The sequence below is a fragment of the Bidens hawaiensis genome, unplaced genomic scaffold (assembly GCF_021521415.1).
Source record: "Bidens hawaiensis isolate Kalapana, Puna unplaced genomic scaffold, B.hawaiensis_p1.1 tig00012615_1, whole genome shotgun sequence".
In the NCBI taxonomy this organism is placed as follows: Eukaryota; Viridiplantae; Streptophyta; class Magnoliopsida; order Asterales; family Asteraceae; genus Bidens; species Bidens hawaiensis.
Genome location: NW_027492038.1, coordinates 11410 through 35307, shown reverse-complemented (window position 1 = coordinate 35307; position 23898 = coordinate 11410). Strand labels below are relative to the sequence as shown.

Sequence of the window (23898 nt, the reverse complement as noted above, 5' to 3'; positions counted from 1 at the left end):
CTTATTAGGTTTTTAGTTGAAATGAACATAAATATTTGTTTGATTAAGTGTCCGTGTTCTTTTATAGTTAAATGAATGAACAAGAGCTCTTGTTTGTGTTCATTCGATTCGTTTAGCGGTTTTCATTATTCGCATTGATTAATACATCGATCTCAATCTCTAGGCTCTGCTGATTTCGTTTGTGTTCGTGAACCGTTCGTGAACACATTAATTTCCTTAATGAACGAACATGATCATAAAATCTCGTTCGGTAAGTGCTCGTGAACCGTTCGTGAACACATTATTTTCTTAACGAATGAACATGAACAAGGCCTTGTTCGTGTTCGTTTACAGCCCTAAGAACAAGAGCCATAAATGTGGACGTCTCACATTTTACACGGATTAATATTACGTTTTCTTTTATGAGAATCGATCATCGCAACAAACCGAGAACATGCATATATTGTTTTGGTCATATCACGATTTTACATTGTAGGTCTTCTCTCTTTCAGGAGCTATAACGTCTGCCAATAACATACTCGTATTCTACTAATAATATAAAGAGCTTAATTGATACAAAGTATCGGTAAAATTACTAGTTACATACTTACATGCAATAAAATAAAGAGAGAGATAAGTGTAAAAAGCTATTCTATGTTTAATGCAAACTTCTCCAAACTATTTATTACTTCCTTTAATACACACTTTTAAGAACTCATTTAAAAAAATAAAAAACCACAACGAACATAATAGCCAATGAGCTTGTGGTAGAGTGATAAGAAAGAGACTTGGTGTCCCATGTGACATAAATTCGAAACCTGCCTCTGTCATTTAGTTTTAGCGGCACCAGATGATGAGAGACTAGACGAGTATGTGATACTCACTAGTTGGATCATTGAATCGAATATGTTTTATTTTTATCTCACTGCATTGTCGTGCCTTCGAGCGAGTGTTTATGGACGTTGACCTTAGGTGAGGGTATCCCAATGGTCGATGCAGTGAATAATTAGAATTGTTCAAAAAACTGGCGACTCAAAGCTCGCTTAATAAAAACTCGAATAAACTAGCTAAAAAGATTTGAAACAACCTGAGCCGCGTTAGCTCATTTTTGTAACCAAACCCAACTTGTCCCAAGCTCGGCTCGATCTTATGCTCGTTTAACTTCAAAATCGAGCTTAAGCCTAATTGAGCTGCCTCGTTTAATTTCGAGCTCGAGCTCGAACTCACCCTAACTCACCCTGGCTCACCTCATAATGAGCAACACTAGATGAATTTAGCCAGTATCTCATTTGAAGGATCGTCGACCGTTCTAATAATAATAATAATAATAATAGATCAATAATAACAATAATACTTTATCTATTTTCTTTATTACTTTTTTAGTTGACTAACCACTTTCCAGATACAACCTTTCAGACTTCAACTTCAAACTTCATATTATTAATAATCAAACCAAACCCTAGATTCCATCCTTTAAACCTTCAAATTCTCTCAAATCACACTACCCATTACTCCAATACTCCAACCACATCATCCACCACTCACTCCCATCAAAACCCCTAACCTCCGCCACCTCGCCGCCGCCACGTCAGCCACCACCGTTCGAGAGATGCTACCAATCAATAATAATATAACATCATTTCGTTGTTAATAGCTTCGAATTGCTACTAATTGTTGCGAATTAGAGGTGAATTTGTGATTGCTAGGGTTTAGGTTAGGGTTTGATGGCGACAAAGCCGTGGCTGCAACCTGCACCAACGTATCATCCGTTAGAGACGTATTGGGACACGGAGGATGATGCGCCGGGCCTACGGTGTGCTCACACGTTAACCGCCGTGGCTCCGACGAAGTCGCATGGTCCGCGGCTGATATTGTTCGGTGGTGCTACCGCCATCGAAGGCGGCACGGCAGCTCCGAACCCTGGGATTAGTAAATTTCATAAACTGTTTGTTAATCTAACAATTGTTATGTAATTGATGTAATTTGATTGAATTTTGTTGTTGATTTTGTGAATTAGGGTTAGCCGGTGTGACGAATTCGGTGCATTCGTATGATGTTACAACCAGGAAATGGACTAGGTGGATTTGATTAATGATTTGTTGTTTATTAATGTTTGTTGATTTGATTAGTATTAGTAATTAAATGATAAATGATTTTTGTTTAGGATTCGACCGGCTGGAGAGCCGCCGTCACCTAGGGCTGCTCATGCAGCTGCTGCTGTTGGAACCATGGTTGTTTTTCAGGTGATTTTGGATTATATTTATCGGTTCTTGGCGTATTATTTGTTTTGAAGTTATAAGAATTATGAACAAATCTTGATTATTTATAGAATAACACATGTGCAAGTCATGTGTATGTTATATTATCTACACACGTGTTGGTAAACGTTTAAAAGTTAAGAAACATATAGGAACAAGCTAGTTTAATGGTTTTTTATGTACATAACATACACATTTGTATGTAAGAAGCAAGTTATTTTAGTAATATGAGCCATTGGCTTAAAATTTAAACGATTTAGATTTGTTCCCTTTTTTATCACAATAATCTAGTGTTTTGTAACGAACCTTACATTATATATATATATATGTATATGTAGATGATGTGTGTGTGTGTGTGTATATATTTTATCTGATTATATCTGATTATGAATTTCGATGACTTGATACTGCATCACTAGGGTGGAATAGGTCCAGCTGGGCATTCAACGGATGATCTTTATGTTCTTGACATGAGTAATGATAAATATAAATGGCACAGGTAGCTTTTTGTTCGAGTTTCACTTTTGCACTTTTGTTTTGATGCTTACTTTTTACTCTAATTGTTGACTTGTTTGGCTTATTGTTTCTGGGGTGCAGGCTTGTTGTCCAGGGACCGGGACCCGGGCCACGATATGGCCATGTTATGGACTTGGTTGCCCAGCGATATCTAGTTACTGTTAGTGGCAATGACGGTGAGTTTGTTTTAGTATAGTTTAATGTAATAGCTATCCCTAATTAAGAGTTGCTCCATCTAAAATTTATTAGTAAATCCAACTACAATGGTATTTCTATCGTCAAAATAACCATTGATGATATATATTTTCATGAATATAATAAATACTTTTGTTAGCTTCATATTAAAGGAACTCTGTAAAATAGGATTAGGATAATTCAAGTAGTATGTATTAATGATCTAGGTTATTTTTTGTATTTCTTTTATTAACAATAATGGTCCTATTATGAAAATCCATCAATTTTAAGTTTCCGAATCTATCTGTCTACTTGTCGTATATTAGGGCATCAATTTATTTTTCTTATGTTTCAGCAATGACTAGAAATGCTTTTAATGTGGTAAAAAGAATTGATTTAACCAGTATTGTATTAGAATAAAAACATTTGTAAAAAGTGTTCTTTTTAGTTTTAATCTTGAATGAGTTATATGAATAGTTGATTTTTGGGGATCAATGGGCTCTGTTTGACTATATTTTAATTGCTATTGCTACTTTAATTATAGCTTATGTATTATACTTTTTCTACAGGAAAGAAAGTACTGTCAGATGCTTGGGCTTTGGATACTGCTAAGAAACCATATGCATGGCAGAAGCTGAATCCAGATGGTGATAAACCTTCTGCTAGAATGTAAGTCAGTTTTGAATTTGTGATAACTTCAATAAACATGTAACTTTTTAATGTATATTAAATACCTTGTGTGTACTATCTTTCATTTTTTTAAGTGAATTTTTGTTTCCAGGTATGCAACAGCTAGTGCTCGTACCGATGGTATGTTTTTGCTTTGTGGCGGAAGAGACACTTCTGGCACGGTATGGACTATCATTAAAATATACGCATCACATAATAGAATTATTAATTATCTTCTGATAGTCTGATTTAATTTCAATGTCTGAGTTATTATTACTACCATGCCATTCTTGCGCAGTATTTTGTTTTATTTCAGTTAGTAGTTAGTAGTATAAAGATATGGTTGCCACTTTAATGTGCTGCAGTATCTGCTGATTTACATTGTGCTTCTCTCTTATTAGTAATGACATAGACTGATGCTTGTAACATGTTGAACTTTATACATTTCGTAATATATATATTTATATGCATTTCATTCTTGCACATTACTTTGTTTCATCTCAGTTAGTACTTAGTAGTAACTAAGTACAGGGGTAGGATATGGTTGTCACTTTAATCTGCTGCCATCAATATCTGCTGATTTACATTGTGCTTTTCTCTTATTTTAATGACATACAGTTAACTTGTTGCACGTGATTCATCCCATACTATATATATTTATATGCCTGTTTATCTTTCTGAAATAGATGGAAATAAAAGATTTGGTAACATAAATGGTTGAGATTAAGATTATGACGTCTTGTAATTTAATGCTAATGATTACCAATAATGACATTTGTGTGTTAATTGCAGCCATTAGCAGATGCTTATGGGCTGCTCATGCATAGGAATGGTACATGGGAATGGACTCTTGCACCTGGAGTTGCCCCTTCATCAAGGTACCAACACGCCTCGGTAAGTAAATATGATTTATGTCATCATTTAACAACATTATTGCTTTCTAAAATAGTAATGAACACATCAACCATTTCAGGTATTTGTTGGGGCCCGATTGCATGTTACAGGAGGTGTTGTGAGGGGAGGCCGGGCAGTAGATGGTGAAGCAGCTGTTGCAGGTTAATTATAGCTCAGTAATTTTTTACTATTAGTTGTATTTAATAGATAATAATATATATTACGTCTTACAATGTAAAATTATAGTTTTGGACACTGCTGCTGGTGTCTGGTTAGATAGACACGGGTTAGTAACCGCACCACGTGGTAACAAGGGTCAGCCAGAGGATCCTTCTTTAGAGCTTATGCGCCGTTGTCGACATGCTGCTGCATCTGTTGGTGTACGATTATATGTCTATGGTGGTCTTAGGGGCGGTAAGGATATTTTAGTAAATCATAATCTAGTCGTTCCAAATAATTGTCCATAAAACAAAAATGTGTTAAAACTTTTATTTAGCAAAACGACAATCTTAATGTTAGCGCATTTAAGATACAATGTGAATAATATATTATATATTTTATGTAATGCAGAGGTATTGTTAGGTGATTTTCTTGTTGCAGAAAATTCACCTTATCAGTCTGATGTTGATACTCCAGTACTAATAACGGAGAGGGGATCCAATGTGAGCAGTCCCAGGATAAATAACTTGAACCCGTTTGATCCTTTATCTTCAGATAACGGTTCTCAGAGTCTCTCATCTACAGGCTTAAGGTATCCGGCTTTTCCTTTTGGGCCTGCTTTACTTTTGAATGGGTCATTTTGAGTTGTGTTTTATAGGCTGAAAGTCAATCATAGTAAATTTTTAATGGAAGTCAACACAAACCTGTTTTGACCCATTGTGACCGTTTTAAATGCCAGCATGGACAAAGAATCTATGGAGAAGCTGGTTGAAGCTTCTGCTGCTGAAGCTGAAGCTGCAAGTGCTGTGTGGCAAGCTGCACAGGCACAGGCTGCTAACGATGAGACGTCTGTAGCAGATGATAACTCACAACCTGCAGAGAGCCATTCAGAGGGTAGTGATGGAGAGGGAGATGTTCGACTTCATCCAAGAGCGGTATGTTTCCTCGTATAGATTTTCTTGTATTTATTTTTTTTCTCTATAGCGTTAAAACAAAAGGAACAGTTGTATATTGATTGTGCATATAATAGGTTATGTAGGGGCTCTATTTATAGAGAATAATAAGTATAATATTACACTTGGATACATTCTAGATATGGTAATTATATAAATAGTCTAATATCACACTTGGATACGTTCTCATTATAATATTACACTTGGATATGTTCTAGATATAGGAGCGCTCTCATTATATATTGACATCCTGGTTTCTGATAACTAAAAGCTGCATTAATTCTACATATCTTAAAGCTTAATTTGTGTTTTTATGTTCACAATATTTTTGGGATAGGAGTAATGCATTTATTGTAAATTCTAATTTCCTAAATCTCTCATTTGTTTTTTGTGGCACTTATTTTGGGACGAAGTACAATAATAGTAATATAAATTTGTGAATAAAGCGATGTAAGTGGTGGTACGCGTTTTCAATAAACTTTGGACGATTTTAACCTGTTGTTCTCGTAGCTAGAGTTATTAATTTGACTAGTATTTAAAGTAAACCCTAATCAATCCATTCATAAGTAAATAGGTGCATATTGTCGTCTCTAAACTGTTGTTAATATAAACATATAACGCAGGTTGTGGTAGCTAAAGAGACAGTAGGTAACCTTGGCGGATTGGTGAGACAGCTGTCATTGGATCAATTTGAAAACGAGAGTAGACGAATGATTCCATTGCAAAATGACATGTCATCTTCTGCTAAAAAGTTTACAAGGCAAAAGTCACCACAAGGCTTGCATAAGAAAGTAAGATTTGCAAAACTATTAAGTCGGTGTTTGGTTTCTTAATGATGTTTAACTTATTTTGTAGTCTTTATAGACAATAATATTGCTTCATCTATTTTCAGGTCATATCTACTTTACTTAGGCCTAGAAACTGGAAACACCCTGCTAACAGGAGGTTTTTTCTTGATTCTTATGAAGTTGGAGAGCTTTGTTATGCTGCTGAACAGTTATTTTTGCATGAGCCAACTGTACTTCAGTTAAAAGCTCCCATTAAAGTGTTTGGTGATCTACATGGTCAATTTGGTGATTTGATGCGTTTGTTTGATGAATATGGATTTCCTTCTACCGCTGGAGACATAACGTATGCCTAAAATCTCAAAATCACCACTTATTTTTGTCGTTTTATAACCAACTATTCATAGTACGATACAGATAATCATCTATATCTTTGGTCAACTTTCCACCACTTTTGAGTCTTTTGACCACTTTGCCCTTTTTTACTGGCTTTTAGGTATATTGATTATTTATTCCTTGGAGATTATGTTGACCGAGGTCAGCATAGTTTGGAGACCATCACTCTGCTTCTTGCTCTAAAGGTAACATTTTTTCTTTGCTATTTTAATCTTTCGAGAGAGAAAGTCTCATATATTTTCCTTTTTTATGTTTTTCAGATTCAGTATCCCGAGAATATCCACTTGATACGTGGGAATCATGAGGCTGCTGATATAAACGCACTTTTTGGCTTCCGTCTTGAATGCGTTGAAAGAATGGTAGTTGTTACCACTTCATTTCTTTTCTCTTTCTTTTAAAAGGAATTATTATATCTGACACTAATTATTGAACTATATTAGTTTTGGCCCGTTATCAAACCTGCACATTTTTCAACATATGTTATTTAGTCTTCTTACATATGATGTATGACATGCAGGGAGAAAATGATGGGATCTGGGCTTGGACGCGGTTCAATCAACTGTTTAATCACCTTCCACTTGCAGCTCTTATTGAAAAAAAGATTATTTGTATGCATGGTGGCATAGGAAGATCGATACATTTAGTTGAGCAAATAGAGAAAATAGAAAGACCCATAACTATGGATGCGGGGTCCCTCGTGTTAATGGATTTGTTATGGTAACTTTTTTTTTTTTTTTAAATATTTAATGTACCAATATGCCTTTTGATTGAAGTTTTATTTATTTATTTGTTTGTTTTGGTAGGTCTGACCCCACAGAAAATGACAGCGTGGAAGGTTTGAGACCAAACGCCAGAGGACCTGGTCTTGTTACTTTTGGGGTATGAATGCAGTTTTTTTTTTCTTTTTTTTTAGTTAGCAATATGCAGAATTAATAATTTAATACTTCCTGTATCCTGTGTCCCAAAATTACTGTATATTTTTATTTTAGTGTGCGCCGAAATTGTTCGCTTTAGAAATAGACATTAATCATTATTTACTCTTTATTATTACGCCTTGCAAGTTTTCCAAAGCCAATTGATTTGATAGTTCATTTTTAATAATCAAAATTGTTACCTTATTTACTTATAGAACTCACATAAGGATATAAAAGTGTTAGATAACCTTTTTAAGAAAGTGAACACAACTGGTTAGCGTAAACAATGACTACAGAACCATTACATTAATAATGATCCAGCTTTTAAAGTAAATGTTATAGAAGGTTTGGTGCATTCTAATGCCATCTCATATGACAAGTTTTTTTAGTTATTTATTTTGGTTTATCCTATTTGGTAGATGTTTAGGTACATCATAATCCAAATCAACCTATTTTGTATATAAACAGGTCATATTTTTATCACCTTTAGATTTTACATTTGGTACTGATGAATTTTTAATTGCTTGCAGCCTGACAGGGTTTCGGATTTTTGTAAAAAGAATAAACTTCGGCTTATTATAAGAGCACATGAATGTGTAATGGATGGATTTGAAAGATTTGCTCAAGGACAATTAATTACCCTTTTTTCTGCAACCAACTATTGTGGTAAGTTTTTAGTCTCTTCAAAGATTTTTCTTCTAGGCAATTGTTGAAACCGTACCAACAAGCAAATAATTGACCCAAAAATTAAATCCATATAACTAACTGTTGGTTCAGTTTTAATCTTTTTACTACCGATAAACATTCGTTATGTTTCAGTCTCGTATAGAAAACCGGACTTTATTAACCGAAACACTCCATATTTTTTAATGTTATATTGAGTCGAAAAAGCCATTTGACCGTTAAATTAGTTGTATAACTTTGACACTTAACAACTAGTCAAAACTGGCCCATTTGTTACGCGTAACGGGGTTATATGAACTTAACTGAAAGCAATCGTTTTCGTTTTTTAAATAAGCATTTTTTTTATTTGTTTATTTACTCTTTTTTGTGTTTAGGTTCAGTTTAGGGTCATAAATGAATATAATTAAATGGGTGTAATCATGCATTTTGTTATAAAAGGAAGCTGACTTTTATCGTTAAGTTGAAAAGGTTAAAAGAATCTGGTTATACAAAATCAAATTCCATAGGGTTTTTTCGACGATGTCTCCATTGTAGTTTATTCTGGTCTAATTATGGTAAACAAAAACTGGAATTCAGGGACCGCAAACAATGCTGGTGCTATATTAGTTATCGGCAGAGGATTAATGATTGTTCCAAAACTAATTCATCCGTTACCGCCTCCACTTCAATCTCCAGAAATGTCTCCAGAACGTGCACAAGATGACACCTGGATGCAGGTAACCTTCTCCAAAAGATGTAGGCCTGTGATGAACCGAACATTTATCAACCGTTCTTTCATTTATGCTCGTTTGTTTTCATTTGCGTTTGTGAACTGTTCAGTTATGTTTTAAACGAACGAACATCAACACGGCCTTGATAAACGAACATGAAAAGGAAAAACTATTCGATCATATGCCCGTGCTTGTGTTCGGATTCAGCTAAAGTTGAGTGAACAAACACGAACATGCCCATGGCTGTGTTTGTTCGGTTCGTTTGTTTCAGGCCTACCAAGATGACACTGGGTGTCTATATATTATGTTCATGTTTTTTATATTTATATTTCATCATCATCATCATCATCATCATCGTACTCAGTGTATCCCACCAATAGCAAAGCTATGGTAGGGTCTGAGGAGGGTAAGATGTAGGCAGCCTTACCTCTACCCCATAGGGATAGAGAGGCTGCTTCCAGTGAGACCCCCGGCTCGATAGTAGTTTTGCATCAAGCCTTGGACATAAGGCACATAGCACTCAATCATCGGGACACCGGCTGATCGGTGCATGTGCCCTTGTCTTTCAGCTATCAACGCCACTACATGATGCCTGATTAACCGTCCGTCACTTTTAACGTTATTTTCACGAGATTAGTAAAATAACGTCAAAATTAGTGCAATTTCACTTTTGCCCACCCGAGGGTTCACACATATATACATCATATGTGCGCACCGCAAGCAGGGCTATTTTATATTTATATTTGTTGCTATTAATTACAACAATACTAGTTTATAACATGAAATCATATTTATTATTCTTTTTACTTGCTCTATTATCATTAGTAGTAGTTAAGATTATTATTGAATTTATGTAATTTGTATTGCAGGAACTTAATATTCAAAGACCACCTACTCCCACAAGGGGCCGTCCGCAAGATCATGACAGGAACTCGCTTGCGTATATATGATTCACTTTTGGCATTTTTTGCAGTAGTTGTATGCTTCTAAATTTGGAGTTTACCAAATGGATTATAACATACTGATTTCTTTGTAAGTTATAGAGAAACTATTACCGGGGGGGGGGGGGGTTGCGTTTGTATCGTCAGTGGGGGGACTGTAATTTGATTTAGCGCAGAATGACAATGTCTTTGTGTATGTAAATTCTGGCATATATTTACTACTACATCGATCGTCCAACAATAAGGAATACAAACTTTTTGCACAACTTTTGAACTAATTATTGTGGTTTTGGTGTGTTGTGTCATGGTTTATATTTTATGTTGATATTTTTTATATTAGTTACAGCAATAATTGTTTTAAATTAATGTTGTTACGTTTACTAAAGCGTGAGTTTGAACTTAACCTAGGGAAATTTGAGCTTGTCATGGCGTTAGCCTTTATGAATCATTACAGTGCATTTGTTCTTACAATAGTCCAAACTAAAGGTGCCCAAACTGGCTATTTTCAGGAACTGGAACTGGTTTTGGGTATGGTCAACAAAAGTCAAAACCGGGTCTGGGTAGGAAGCGGTTCCGGGTTTTTTTCGGGTTTCGGGTCGGGTTTTGACCGGGTACTTTTGGTTCCGGTTCCGCCCGGTTTGTACCCGTGGGTAGGGTCGGGTCCGGTTCCGGGTAGGAACTGCCGGATCGGATCCGGAACTGGTTTTTTTGTGCACCTCTAGTCCAAACATCGATTCAGTTTTTAGTAGAATATGTTTGGACGTTTTACATAGTACTGTTAGCTTTCACTAAACCACATAACCCATAGAAACCTGAGTTTAAGTTTGACTCGTTTACAAGTCAAGGCTATTCATTCTCTTTAAAAAATATATAAAAAAAAGTTATAGAATTGTTACCAAGTTTTATCACCGTTCCAATTAAATCACATTTTTTTTGGGTCATAATTAGGTAATATGAGTTTCACCTAATGTCTTACTCATAGGTCTTTCTTTTATCTATATGATAGGTTACCATTATGATGTGACATTTTTTTTTTTTTGAAAAAATTGTTAATGATGATGACACATTAAAATAAGAGTTCTTAACCGCCATATTCACCGCGGGATACACTTGTTGAATCAATTTTTGACGTCTACTTTTTCGTCTCGCTTTGGTTGCGGGTCTCTTTTCTCATTAGTGCAAGACCTAATATTGTGTCCAATTCGTTGACGTTATTCTTCCAAATCCGACCTTCAAGTCCTCCTCAATCTTTGAATGATCTCATTTCTGTTTTACGAGTTGGTCTACCGGACAATTTTCTCAATAATGAAGTTTGATATCACATGATTTAGGCCACTGCATACTACCTTTTAATGGTTTGATAAGAGCGTCTATACGCATCTTTGAACATGCTCAGATTCAGTTCTCTTTACTTAGGCATTCAAACTAATGCTGTCGAGTAATAGACATGAGTTTGAACTTATTCATAGCATTAGAGCGTTTGTAATGCTGTGGACAAAACTTTATTCATAGTACTGTCAGCCTTTATAAATCATTAACCGTAATATGTTTCGACAAAACGCTATACATAGTTCTGTCAGCTTCAACTAACCCACATTACATATAGAAATGAGTTCGAGCTTGACTAGTCTACAACTTGAGCCAACTCGTTGCTTGTTTTTAAAGAATCAACGCATAATTAAAACTGAAAAATTGTAAAACCAAGGCTTGCAACGTATTAAACCAGCGCACCCAAACTAGAACCAGACTTGACCCTACATAAACCACCAGTGCAAACCCATTCTAGATCCTCAAGAGAAACCAAAACTTGAACTGTCAGAACCACCAGAACCGATTCTACCTACATCCGGTCAAAAACCGATAAAAAAAACCAGCCAAAGACCCAAGCATTTGTTGACCAAAACCGGAACCCGTTCTTACGAAAAAAAAAGAAAGAAAGAAAAGTTGATCTGCGCAGCTCTACTAGTCTGCTTATACCGGCTCAAACTCATCAAGAAAAATTATAGAAGACTCAATTAACTAACGCCTGATCAGATTAAGCTGATCTGGGTCAGCTTGAGTTACGACTTACGAGCCATTTGAACATCTGAAACTGCAGGTGGTAAAAAAAATATATAAAAATAAAACCGTCAATTTGATGATGATCTGTCCGATACAAGAGTTTATAGGAATAGTCGAACACAGAACACACAGTTCCTACATGATATTCTCTCTTAACACCAATACCATATAAAGAGCAAATGTTAAAACATGTTTGTCCAAAACATTTAAGACCCAAAAATCTTAAAATACCATAATAAACAACTAAATATCTTTCTAATTCACCCCCTTAACTTCACAGTCATTAGCTCTCTCTACCCTGCACAACCAAAATGCATTATCAAATGACGTCAATAACCATGTACTAAAACGTAAAATCATACTATTAATGTTCAAATGAGAGCCACGATATACGTATAGGATTGTGATCGTTCGAGTGTACTTTGTGTTAGTGTAGCGAACACTCCTATATCCGAAGCCGACCCACAGGCCACGTGGATTAAGTATTATAACAGAGAGAAAAAAATACTTTGAAAAATATTGTTTAGTGGAAAACTTCTGAGTATATATAGGGGATGGATCATGCGAGAATTGAAATTATAGCGAGAAGTAGATCTGGACCATTGATTGTATTTAATCAAGGGTACACAATAAAAGTGGCAATGCAGTAATGAATAAGACAAAAATTTAATATGTTCTACATTAAAAAGGGTATATGTGACTTTTGGGTTTAGGCTTATTAAATTATATCTCAATTCATTCATCCGTTCCCCCATTTTATGCTTTAATCATAACAAATATTCATAGTATTTGTCAACTGCAAAAATTAAGGATTTTGACTTTTCTAAATCAAGGTATTTCTACTGTTCTATGTTGTTTTAACCTATATCTCTTATTATCTCATATAAAATAGTTACATACATGGATTCTATTATTATTCATTGTCTTTATTATGGAGAGACAATTGTTTGGACAAATATAGGGTTTTTATATACATATAAAATTGATTTTAGAGCTTCTTGTGTATGTGATTTGTTTATTGTGTATGCTTATTTAGCTAATGTGTAGATTGTTTTCTGTGTAGGTTCATTGCCTGTGTAGACGCGTACGCAACTTTTTTTTTTTTGGTGTAAGATTAATGAGCATGTTGTGCAACTAATTTGTTACTATGTAGGGGTGACTGTGGTTGTTCTATATGTATGTTGTTTACTGTGTAGGTTTATAGAGCTTCTTGTGTATGTGGTTTGTTTATTGTGTATGCTTATTTAGGCAATATGCAGATTGTTTTATGTGTAGGTGTATTCAGTTTGTGTTCTATCCAGTGTTAATGGGACTATTGTGTTAAGTAATTTGCTACTGTGTTGGGGTGACTATTGTTGTGTATGCAGGTTGTGTGTTGTGTAGGTTTATTGAGCTTCGTGTGTATTGTTATGTATGCTTATTTAGGCAATCTACAAATTATTTTATGTTTTAAGATTGTTGCTTGTGTAGATGTATGTAGTTTGTCTTCCGTGTACGGTTAATGAGACTGTTGTGTAGGGGTGTCTATGGTGGTTGTGTATACAATCTATTTACTGTTAGGTTTACTGAGCTTGTGTATGTGGTTTGTTTATTGTGTATGCTTATTTAGGTAAATATGTAGATTTTTTTTTGTGTAGATTTGTTGTATGAAGTTTGGTTGTAGAGATTTTTAGTATGGTCTATGTTGACTTATTTAAAGGTTTTTGGTTCATTTTAGGGATATAGAAAAGAGCAATACAAATTTTCATCCTATATGATCTATTTAGGTTTGTTATAGATTTTTATCAACAGAATTGTGCAAATAGAAGAAATGGACATCGATGAAATACATGAAATACAACTGATTCTGCATTTTTTTGTTTCAACTTTGTCCGAAAATCATAAATAAAAACAATGATTAATTGTTAAAGTTAAAAGAACCTAAAAAATCAGAAAAAATTGACTTTTGTCGAATATTATTAGTGACGGTGGTGCTTGAAATTTAGGATTGTGGAAATGGTCTAATGAATTAGTAATTTGAAAGTTTTTTGAATTTATATAAACAAAGAAAAATATATAATATGATTTGAAACCTCCTCCAATATTTAATAGTTACCAAAATAAAACACTTGCACAAATTACTAGTATACCCTTTTACATAATTTAAAGATAAAATAAAAAGAAAAATTTGATTGGTTGAAACGACTTCTCGCAGTAAAAATACTTCTGAAATGAACCTAATCCTATATATATATATATATGTATGTATGTATGCAGACATAATAAATAATGAACACACAAACACACCTGATGTCCTTGATTTCTGTTTTCATCTCTTGAAATTCTTAAGGCCCTGAGTTTGGCAGAAGCCCTAATTGATTGTATTAAAGGAACCTGTTCATCTTCATCCACTTGGTTTTCTTCATCTTCATCATTATCGGATCCGTGTATCTCATCCTCTTCTTCACTCGAACTTTTCTCATCAAACAGTTTTTTCCCTTCAATCTTTGGATTCTTACGAGGCCGACCACGACCCCGTTTAGCTGTCGTCCCTTCCTTCACTTCCCTCTCATCTGAAAACCAATTATTATTATCATATTGTTTTCAATAAAAGATTTCTATGGATTTTTGACTCATTTCATAACCTGAACTGACACATTTATGAGTAAATGACTAAATAGTATGTATTAAAAAGCCTGGGTCAGTTTGACCTGAAACATTCGACTTTGCTTGAAAATATAAAAAAGTTGTATTTAAGCACTAGTACAAAAAGTATATAGTCTGTCGTTACAATAATAATTTAACTTCCAGTAAAGCACATTAATAGGTTTTACACGCATTTTGTATAAACAACTAGCAAAATATAGCACGTGCGTTGCGGCGGGTTGTTTTTGAAAATCGAAATATAGGGTAGAAAACACTTCGCAACAATATATTCGGAAAGCACGAAAAGTGACATCATTGTAAAAGCGTACACTAAGAAATACAGAAACGAACATTAAAAGGCAAAAAAAATTGAAAACGTAAATTTGAAATGATTTTTTTTTAAATTTAACATAAAAAAACTCAACAAAAAGGTACGAGTTCAATTCAGCACGGTGCCGACACTTGGTATAGTCTATGATACTAAAAATGCTTTATTTCCAACGCAACTCCATTTTTAACAAAATTTATATCAAGTTGAGAAAAAACAATAGTTTATTTAGTCTTTTTAAAAAGTTAACCACCGCAAGATATTACAAAAATAAAACTATTAAAATTTAAAAAATTAAAATAGGTTAAAGATATATCATTAAATAATATAAGGGGTGAACTAAAACTTAGAAAAAAAAATTACATGCCACATGGCATGCAATGATTGGAGGTAACTATTCACTCCTCTCACAGAACCAACACCTTTTACTTTTAACAAAAATGGGATATACTTTCTATCCACTACCATTTGGCCAGTTTTAAAAAGCGTTTAGATAAACAAACCAACCTTCATTTTTGAAAGACTTTTCACGTAAGCTCTCCAAAAACGTCAAGTAGGGGCGCCAGCCGCTTGGATCTTCATCTGTGTTTACTCCCCTTGTTAGCTCTTGAAGTTTTTTTAATCTGTTTATAAAAGAAATAATATTAGTGTTTGAGCATAACAGATTTCCAAGTAAGCTAAAGTACTCACATGTTAGGCATATCATTCTTGGAAAGTTTGGATGCAAAATATGTAACAGCACATGTCAAAAAGGACAGACGTCCAGGAGCATTGAAGGCATAACTAACTCCCTCTTCCACAATTTTTAAAATTGTCTTTTTTAAATTTTCAGGTACAGCGGTGCCAACAAAGAAAACAGAAAGCCGACTTGCTAAATCTTTACATTCTTGTAGTCGTGTGGCAGATAAGGATTCATTATTGGATGTATAAAGTGCAGTTAAGTAGCGCTCGTGTGCCTGCTCAAAAACCGATAACTAATTAGTATCAATAATCAGAAAGTAAATAAATAATTAAAATATTTTAGTGAAAACTACTGGTGACAACTTCAACCCGTAACAGTTTTTCAATCTCAAAACAAGTCAAATAAATCACTATATTATCATAATGATAGATTAATGAACAATAAAAAAAAGGTGGTTTCGAATCAATCAAACCCGGCCCAAACTAAAATGACCCGTTTTGACCAGAATCCATTGTGGCCCATAGTAAAAGTGGAAATCCAGAAAAAATAAACATGTGTCATATATGCAATGAATTTTTCTATTATTGTGCATTCTATTCATCTCAAAGTAAGCTTTTATCCACAAATGGTATTAGAATACATAAGAATGAAAAACATGAACTTGGCTGTTTATTCATACTAAAGTTTAAAAGGTTAAAAAAGGTACATTAAATAATACTTAAAAAGATTGAACATTTTTCTTTCCTTTTTTTCTTCACAATACTCAAAAAGAATTTGAATCAAGCACTATATAATATCCTTGTGTAAGTGGACTCTATAGAACAACATTTACTAATGATTAGCTGCAAAATATATAAAAAGGTATTATGTGTGCTACCAGTTCCAGTGCCTTCAAAAATATATACGATGCATCCTTGTCCTTTTTACTGGTATTGACAATCAGAAATTTAACCACTTCAGCCACAGTTGGCCCATGCATGGTATAATGAGAAATAATATCCGGGGCAAGATTCTCCTGCATTAAAAGACAAAGGAAATGTGAGAAAATAAAGCAAAAATATCTCAATAAAGCAGGTCAATACCTCCTACTTATTCAAATAAACTGTAAATCTTCTTGAGATAATATAACTGATAGTATGCATGTAAACAACTAATAGTAACTATGAACATAATAGTTATGAATAAGTACAAAAACTTACCTTAGCAACAGCTCCATTTGCAACTAATTTAGCAGCAGCAATCATTATAGCATCTCGATTTGACTCTTCCACATACTGTTTGTTAACATCTTCATCGTCAGTCTCATCTGCAGGTTTGCTCAAAGATCCCATCATACAGGTGGCAACTATATATACACACACTCACACATGTATAAGCAGTTTTAACATAGAACGATTATATTGCCTGAAATATCGAGTTGTTGCTCGCAAAGCTTCCAGAAGTTTTTAATTGTGGAAGGGTCTGGACAGTATCCTAAGCTTTCAGCCTTTGAAGAATTGTATCCCGACTTTCTAAACAAACACCACAATTCTGCTAGTATTGTACAGACCTTGGAGAAATAGAAGATTTTAGTAAACCGAAGTTACATTAACCGGTTCAAACGAGCAATATTGTTATAAGAGTAATTTCATACATATCCTCTTAAAAGTTCAAAATTTTTTACATATTCTGAAACTTATATCATGTTTACCCTTTCAAATCACTAAATACATATATTTAAGCCACTCCAAACTTAATAAAACAAAACCAATTACTTGTAACAACTTATTTACTATGATATTATGAAATCTAGAGAGATGCATATAGCAAATTATAAACTTTAAGAAGGATATATATGAAATTGACCCTATAATTAATTTCAAAAGGTCTAAAACATATATGCTCACCCTACACGCGAGGGCTCTAGAAACTCCCTTTCCATGAGCTTCAAGTGAAATTTGTAAAAAGTGCTCAAGTTGATCAAACAACGCGTCCCGTTTGAATATAAGAGAAGATAAAGACGCTTCAGAGAAAACCGTGCTGGTCATAACTGAGTATAAGCACCAATTAACATGCATATACATGTTGAGAAGCAAAAAACTAGCGACCTACAATACAAGATAAAGTATGAAATATAGAATAAAAACACATAGGTTGACAGCAAAGCCTTTAGATTCTGCACCTCGTCATCTATATTCCGGAAGTTTTTAAGAACCATAATGATGTCATCATACAAGTTTTCAATTGGTACAGGCATCTTTAATTGAAGCTCGTGCAGTCTTTTCATATTCACAAGAAGTAAGTACTCGTCATCACCGTCCTAAAAAACCCTCACATTTAGGATATTATTGTAACGAAAACATGGATACTGTTACTTAAATTGTTAATACAATCATACCGCCACTTCTTTTATAGCAGCTTTGAGTTTGCTTATAAGCTCATCTTCAAGCTCCTTCAATTTATTTTGAGCATAATCTTGTAGTTCTCCCTGACTTCTATTCACACAATAAATAATCGCCTCAACACAGGATCTTAAAGCGTCTTTGTCACCGTGTTTAAAGAATGTGTCCTTTATCAGCTGAAGAAGTGTTTTAAATTTCTGAAAAGAGAATAATATATGTATTCAGATGTTAAGGCATAACATATCTATAGGGTCCAAAATTTAAAAACCAACTCTTTTAACCACCAGTCATTTTATATATTTAATACAATTTGAAGGTAAATTTGTCATTTATTATATGTAATTCTATGATTACACATACATAAATTGGTTATGGTTATTACATATCCCTCCATCAGAGAACTATGGCCACATTTACCATTTAGCCTGATCAATAAACACAAGCTTTATAAGTCGGCAGTGTCTTATATTCAAGGGTAAACTTGGCATTCTACTAACCAAAAACTGCATTAATTGCACACATCTTAAATTTTGATACGTTTTGTTGTTTGCGGAGAATAATTTCGGAACGGAGGGAATATTATAGCTGAAACTCTTAACAAAATACCTGTTCTTGACCCTTTAGGGAGTAGAGCTCTAGGTCCATGTGAGAAATAATTTCAAGAAGTGACGGTACTTTTGTTTTGTCAGCCATATATTTGCGCATAAGTTGCGGGTAATTCTTCATCATTGAAACAGTTATCTCCTTCCTGCTGTTTTGAATTACCTCCTGAAAATTGAAGAAAATGATTGGCACCAAACAATCAAACTAATAAATAAAGACAAAACATGAAAACACGTGTCGATATCAAATGAAACAGGGAAACGGCTCAATTATGAATTACCCTCTGAGCTTTAGTGTGGTTTTGCTTCCTATGGTCGGCAGCGGGAACAATTTTCTCTCCAACAGCTTTTTTCACAGATGCGCAAAACAAACGAGCCAAATTTGTAGCATCATCATCTGTAAGGTCAATCGTAGAGGGATTCTCATCCAGAAGCATAGATGTTATATGCTTCCAGTCCTGCAAAACATAAATAAAACAACTTTTTTATTTCTGCAAATCAAATATTCGCTATATTTAATACAACTTACTTTCATGGCATCCATAAACTCCCAAATGTCATCAATGACATAGAGGCTCAGTACTTGATCTGTTGAGAACTCTCTAAGTATTTGCAGCATCCTAAGAAGATGAATCTGCGATGTATCTCCCTCATCGCCTGCAAGAACCAATCTCAAAAGTGTGAAACCAAGTCCGCGTTGTCAAAATAAATAAAAACTGTCGTCAACAGATAGACCTGATGAACGCGGCTGTGAGCTATTAAACTTCTGAGCAATCACATGATCATACACAAGTGCCCCAATGGCACGCCTGATTTCAGGTGGATCGTCAATTAATAGATCGTATAACGAGCCTAAATCATCATCAGGAACCAACTGGTGTCTGCAATGAGCCATTAAATAGGACATGTTACATTTAACTAATTAAAAGTAATCAGAAAACGTATGCTGACATATACCTCAGTAGTTGTTTTACAAGGCTGATGGCACATACTGCAACAGAGATGTCAATATCATCAGCAAGGTCTAGCATCCTTTTATAAAATCTTTCAGTAAATAGTCCAAGAGATGGCACATTGTCATCCACATCATATAGCTTTTGCAATGCAAGTACTGAAGCTTTTCTTACACCAGCATTCTATAGATATAAAAGATGTATATATTACACAAGAAAAGCCTGTCACGAACAATACTCAACGAATGGATTCAACTTACTTTGTCATTTAATGTCCATCCAAGATACTTCAAATACAGGTCCTGCAAGAACAGGGATGGATATGAAACAATCCATGCTCCAAGTGATTGTATGCATGACATGCGGATTTCAGCATCTATGTCTCGATAACGATGCATAAACAACCTTGAAAAAGATCAGAGAAACTATAAAGCATATGACAAACATTAAAGGGAGTGTGAATAAAGTATAAACTTTCACTTATTGTATAAAATAAATCACTAAACATTTCTTTTGCATAATTATATCCTTGAACTTCAAGATTTTTAAGGTAAGTTCCTTTACAGCAAGTATGTCATGGTTGAATCTTTTAACTTGTTAAGATTAATTTAGGGAGTGTGAATAAAGTATAAACTTTCACTTATTGTATAAAATAAATCACTAAACATTTCTTTTGCATAATTATATCCTTGAACTTCAAGATTTTTAAGGTAAGTTCCTTTACAGCAAGTATGTCATGGTTGAATCTTTTAACTTGTTAAGATTAATTTTGCAAGATTAGATCATTAGATCCTGTAACTTCTTAACAAGGTATTTTTGTTTAAATTTAGTAATGTGAAAACAAAGTTTAGGAATTTATCCACAACTAATGTGGAAGCCCGTGGGGTGTTACTATGCTCAAACATAAAAATAATACCCTGTAAATATTTTCCGCATCATCTCTTCTATCATTGTGATCTTTTCATGAGTCTCTGATAACCTCTTATTAAGTTGTTCAACATGAGGACCGTCAGAGTTTTTCTTCTTTTCAGCGGTTAACTGCCTTTGGGTAGTCTGCCTTTGGGCACCGAGAATCTTGGCAACTCCCATGAAGGAAGTGACAAGCTGGAGGCCCACCAAAGAAGCCACCTGTCTAAAAACTCTAGGTGGTGTACTGCAAATCAAAAGAGGAAAAACGTATATGTAGTCAATTAGCCAAATTATTCTATCTGGAGAACTATGTTGTATTATAAAAACCATCTGAGAGCACAGATAAAAGTACCAACCATGACAAAGCAATAACATAGTCCATGCACTTGTCAAACAGGACTTGGTCAAACAAAGGTCCATTCTGACACTCTAACACCAAATTATCCCAAAAAGACACAAGGTTCTCCTTGAAACTTCTGAATTCTTTCTTTTTTGAACTTTGATAGTCTTCAATTTTACCCTAATTCACATCACGTTAAGCGAATAACGCAGGAATGGATGTTGCATAAACCATTTCAAGACATTTCCATGAAATACACACAAAAGTTAAAACAGCAACAAAGGATACTTGTGCAGCCAAATTTACAAGAGCAACTACGACATCATCAACATTAGTTTCATCCAAAAATTCTCCTTGGATGCGGTATTTAGCTCCACATACCTGTATAGTATCATAGCTAATAAGTTGCATGCTCAAGTTAATAAATGTTTCTTCTGACTACAAATAGATGAAAGCTATATTAAGAATGCCCGTATGAGATTGGAAAGTGGTAAAAAGTATAGTTACCTCAAACAGCATTGTTAAAAGTTCAACCATTGCAGGTTTTGGATCCTTCTCGTATTGTTCAACCCACGCTTTCACCACTTGTGGAATATGCTTCCCATTACTTTTAACCACCTCTAAGGAAAAGAAAATATACAAAATTCAATATCGGTCATGACATATGAAACCAGAATATACCTTAAAACTTCATTTCCTTGCATCTGCTGGTGCACTTTTGATGCTGGTGAATTGCCCTTGTAGATCAATATCAATATAAAACACTCTCGGCATTACAAAATTTTACAGTTATGCTATCAAACAAAATAGAAAACTCTGCAGCCTAAGATTACAAAAAGAAACAATCTTGACATGTTACTGTGCACCATGAAACAACAGACAGAGATAGCTTATGCAGCATAGACTGATGCATCACTGGACTGCATCTACCAATGAGTCAATAACATACAATACAAACTCGACAACTATTTAATGTGACCAGCACTAAAGTATCATCGGGTCATCAACCTAGTTCACCTCTTATGTTCTTCATCCAACAAGATGAAGCATTGAAAACTACAATAGATAATATATTAAACCTAATTTTAACTGAAGGCTCAAAAGTATGAAACTAAAGTATCATCAATTCATCAACCTAGTTCATGATATATTGAAAATAACAATCATCATCATCGTACTCCGTAAATCCCACCAATAGCAAAGCTATGGTAGGGTCTGAGGAGGGTAAGATGTAGCCAGCCTTACCTCTACCCCGTAGAAATAGAGAGGCTGCTTCCGATATTGAAAATAACAATAGAGAATATATATTAAAACTAAATAGCTAATCTCAACTGAAGGCTCAAAACTCAAAAGTATGAAACTGTAAAACCTAACTTCGATTAAATGCTCAAAAGTATGAAACTACAGTATCATCAATTCATCAACCTAGTTCATGATGTATTCAAAATTGTTAAAGAATATATATTAAAACTAAATAGCTAATCTCAACTGAAGGCTCGAAACTCAGAAGTATGAAACTAAAGCATCATCAATATATCAACCTAGTTCACCTCTTATGTTCTTCACATAAACTGAAACAATGAAAAGGAAATCACAAAATAATAATACATTGAACCTAATTTCAATTTCAGACTCACATTAACTAAACATTTAAACCACTCACCAATCAAGCTCTCAAAACCTATCAACACCACCACATGATGCATTATTAACCTTCCGACCGACACTTTTAACGTTATTTTCATGAAACTAGTAAAATAACGTCGAAATTAGGCGCGCGCACATACACATTATACGCGCGCACAGCAAGCAAGGCTTAACATACTAAACTAATTTCAGATTCACATTAACTAAACCTAAACGCACTCACCGATCAAATTCTCAAAACCTATCACCACCGAAGCAGCAGCCACGGCTTCAGCCGTCCGATGCTTGCTAGGTTTCCGCCGCCGTACGTCAAACTCGTCACCGGACTCGTCTTCCGAGTCGAATCCACTCGGCTGTCCATCGTAAGCCTTCGTCGGAACCCTAGCTCGTTTCTATCAATGATAAACACATCAATTACACACACGCGAACACAATTACCGGTAAATTGAAAAGTGAAACCCTAGGTTAATAAACTGACGGTGTATATGATAGTAATAATAATAATAAGTGAACGGAATTAGCGAGTTACCGAACGGCGAACGAGTTGATCCGGAGCTTCGTGTTCGTCTTCCATGGATTGGATTCGCTGTGTGTGGTTCCCGCCAACGAGTGAATGAATAATTGGGGGTTTATATTTATATTTTTAATTTTTAATTTGTTTATGGATTATTAATAAGAGATCGAAAGATACCCGGTCTCTGATCCTGTATTTATGGTATCAGAGCCATGGTGAATAATTAGTGTCTTTGGGGAATCAACACTTTAAGTTTGTTTATGAATATTATTAAAAATAAAGATACAATTAAAAATAGTATTGAGGAAGAATATGATATTCCTCACAATCTTGATTTATTAAATCAATGGACAATTCCAAAAATTAATTATAACCAAATTTATAAATATGGTTATATGGAAAAATTAAGTTTTAAACAAGTAGTTAGAACTACTGAATCAACAATATCTCTTAATAAAGAGGATATGATAATGAAACTCTTAAATAACAGAGAAATAATCAGATATAAGAATAATGAATATAAATTCATTCATATAGGTTTAGTGCAAATTGCCTTTAAACCATTAACATTAGAAGGTCTTCCAGAAAGCTTTATAGCTGTTCTAAGAGATGGAAGAAATTTAGATTGGAAACAATCCTTAATAGGTATTGTTCAATCTAGTCTGGCACATGGTCCAGTCTATTTTAATGTTTATCCAAATTTACAATTATCTTTAACTGATGTGAATATCACAGATGCTTTAACATTAAATGTTAAAACTAATGGTTACAATTATGCTCCAGGATCAGAAGTTATATGTGTTTGTTATAGAATTTATTACAAA

General features: G+C 34.3%; 2 protein-coding genes across 2 annotated transcripts; one reads left to right on the top strand and one right to left on the bottom strand.

Moving 5' to 3' along the window:
• Positions 1-1640: 1640 nt before the first annotated feature.
• Positions 1641-10099, top strand: LOC143541622 (serine/threonine-protein phosphatase BSL1-like). The gene is made up of 21 exons (XM_077034396.1): positions 1641-1908; positions 1997-2057; positions 2144-2222; positions 2657-2736; positions 2835-2929; positions 3497-3596; positions 3709-3778; positions 4389-4490; positions 4570-4651; positions 4737-4904; positions 5061-5241; positions 5389-5584; positions 6226-6393; positions 6495-6733; positions 6884-6968; positions 7044-7142; positions 7301-7500; positions 7587-7662; positions 8228-8363; positions 8958-9097; positions 9961-10099. The coding sequence occupies exons 1-21, from the start codon at positions 1704-1706 to the stop codon at positions 10039-10041; spliced, it is 2643 nt and encodes an 880-aa protein (XP_076890511.1). The 5' UTR covers positions 1641-1703; the 3' UTR covers positions 10042-10099.
• A 1650-nt stretch (positions 10100-11749) lies between these two features.
• On the bottom strand, positions 11750-23134 carry LOC143541606 (sister-chromatid cohesion protein 3-like). The gene is made up of 22 exons (XM_077034386.1): positions 23090-23134; positions 22784-22952; positions 21421-21533; positions 21202-21294; positions 20930-21093; positions 20581-20817; positions 19925-20069; positions 19669-19847; positions 19447-19592; positions 19241-19368; positions 18993-19169; positions 18716-18877; positions 18106-18306; positions 17890-18027; positions 17615-17815; positions 17122-17277; positions 16928-17029; positions 16606-16743; positions 15737-16002; positions 15554-15669; positions 14380-14645; positions 11750-11872 (listed from the first exon to the last, which is right to left on the bottom strand). Exons 1-22 carry the CDS (start codon positions 23132-23134, stop codon positions 11750-11752), a joined length of 3465 nt encoding a protein of 1154 aa, XP_076890501.1.
• Between the last annotated feature and the right edge of the window lie 764 nt (positions 23135-23898).

Bases quoted from the DNA above. Each gene is read 5' to 3' on its own strand.
- LOC143541622 (XM_077034396.1), top strand. From the start codon at position 1,704: ATGGCGACAAAGCCGTGGCTGCAACCTGCACCAACGTATCATCCGTTA. The intron at 2,930-3,496 runs GTGAGTTTGTTT...CTTTTTCTACAG, and splicing joins TACTGTTAGTGGCAATGACG to GAAAGAAAGTACTGTCAGAT. The intron at 5,585-6,225 runs GTATGTTTCCTC...CATATAACGCAG, and splicing joins TTCGACTTCATCCAAGAGCG to GTTGTGGTAGCTAAAGAGAC.
- LOC143541606 (XM_077034386.1), bottom strand. From the start codon at position 23,134: ATGGAAGACGAACACGAAGCTCCGGATCAACTCGTTCGCCGTTCG. The intron at 18,028-18,105 runs GTATGATTGTAT...AGGGTTTTTTAG, and splicing joins CTGCTATAAAAGAAGTGGCG to GACGGTGATGACGAGTACTT. The intron at 16,003-16,605 runs GTAGCACACATA...GTTTTTGAGCAG, and splicing joins TTTTGAAGGCACTGGAACTG to GCACACGAGCGCTACTTAAC.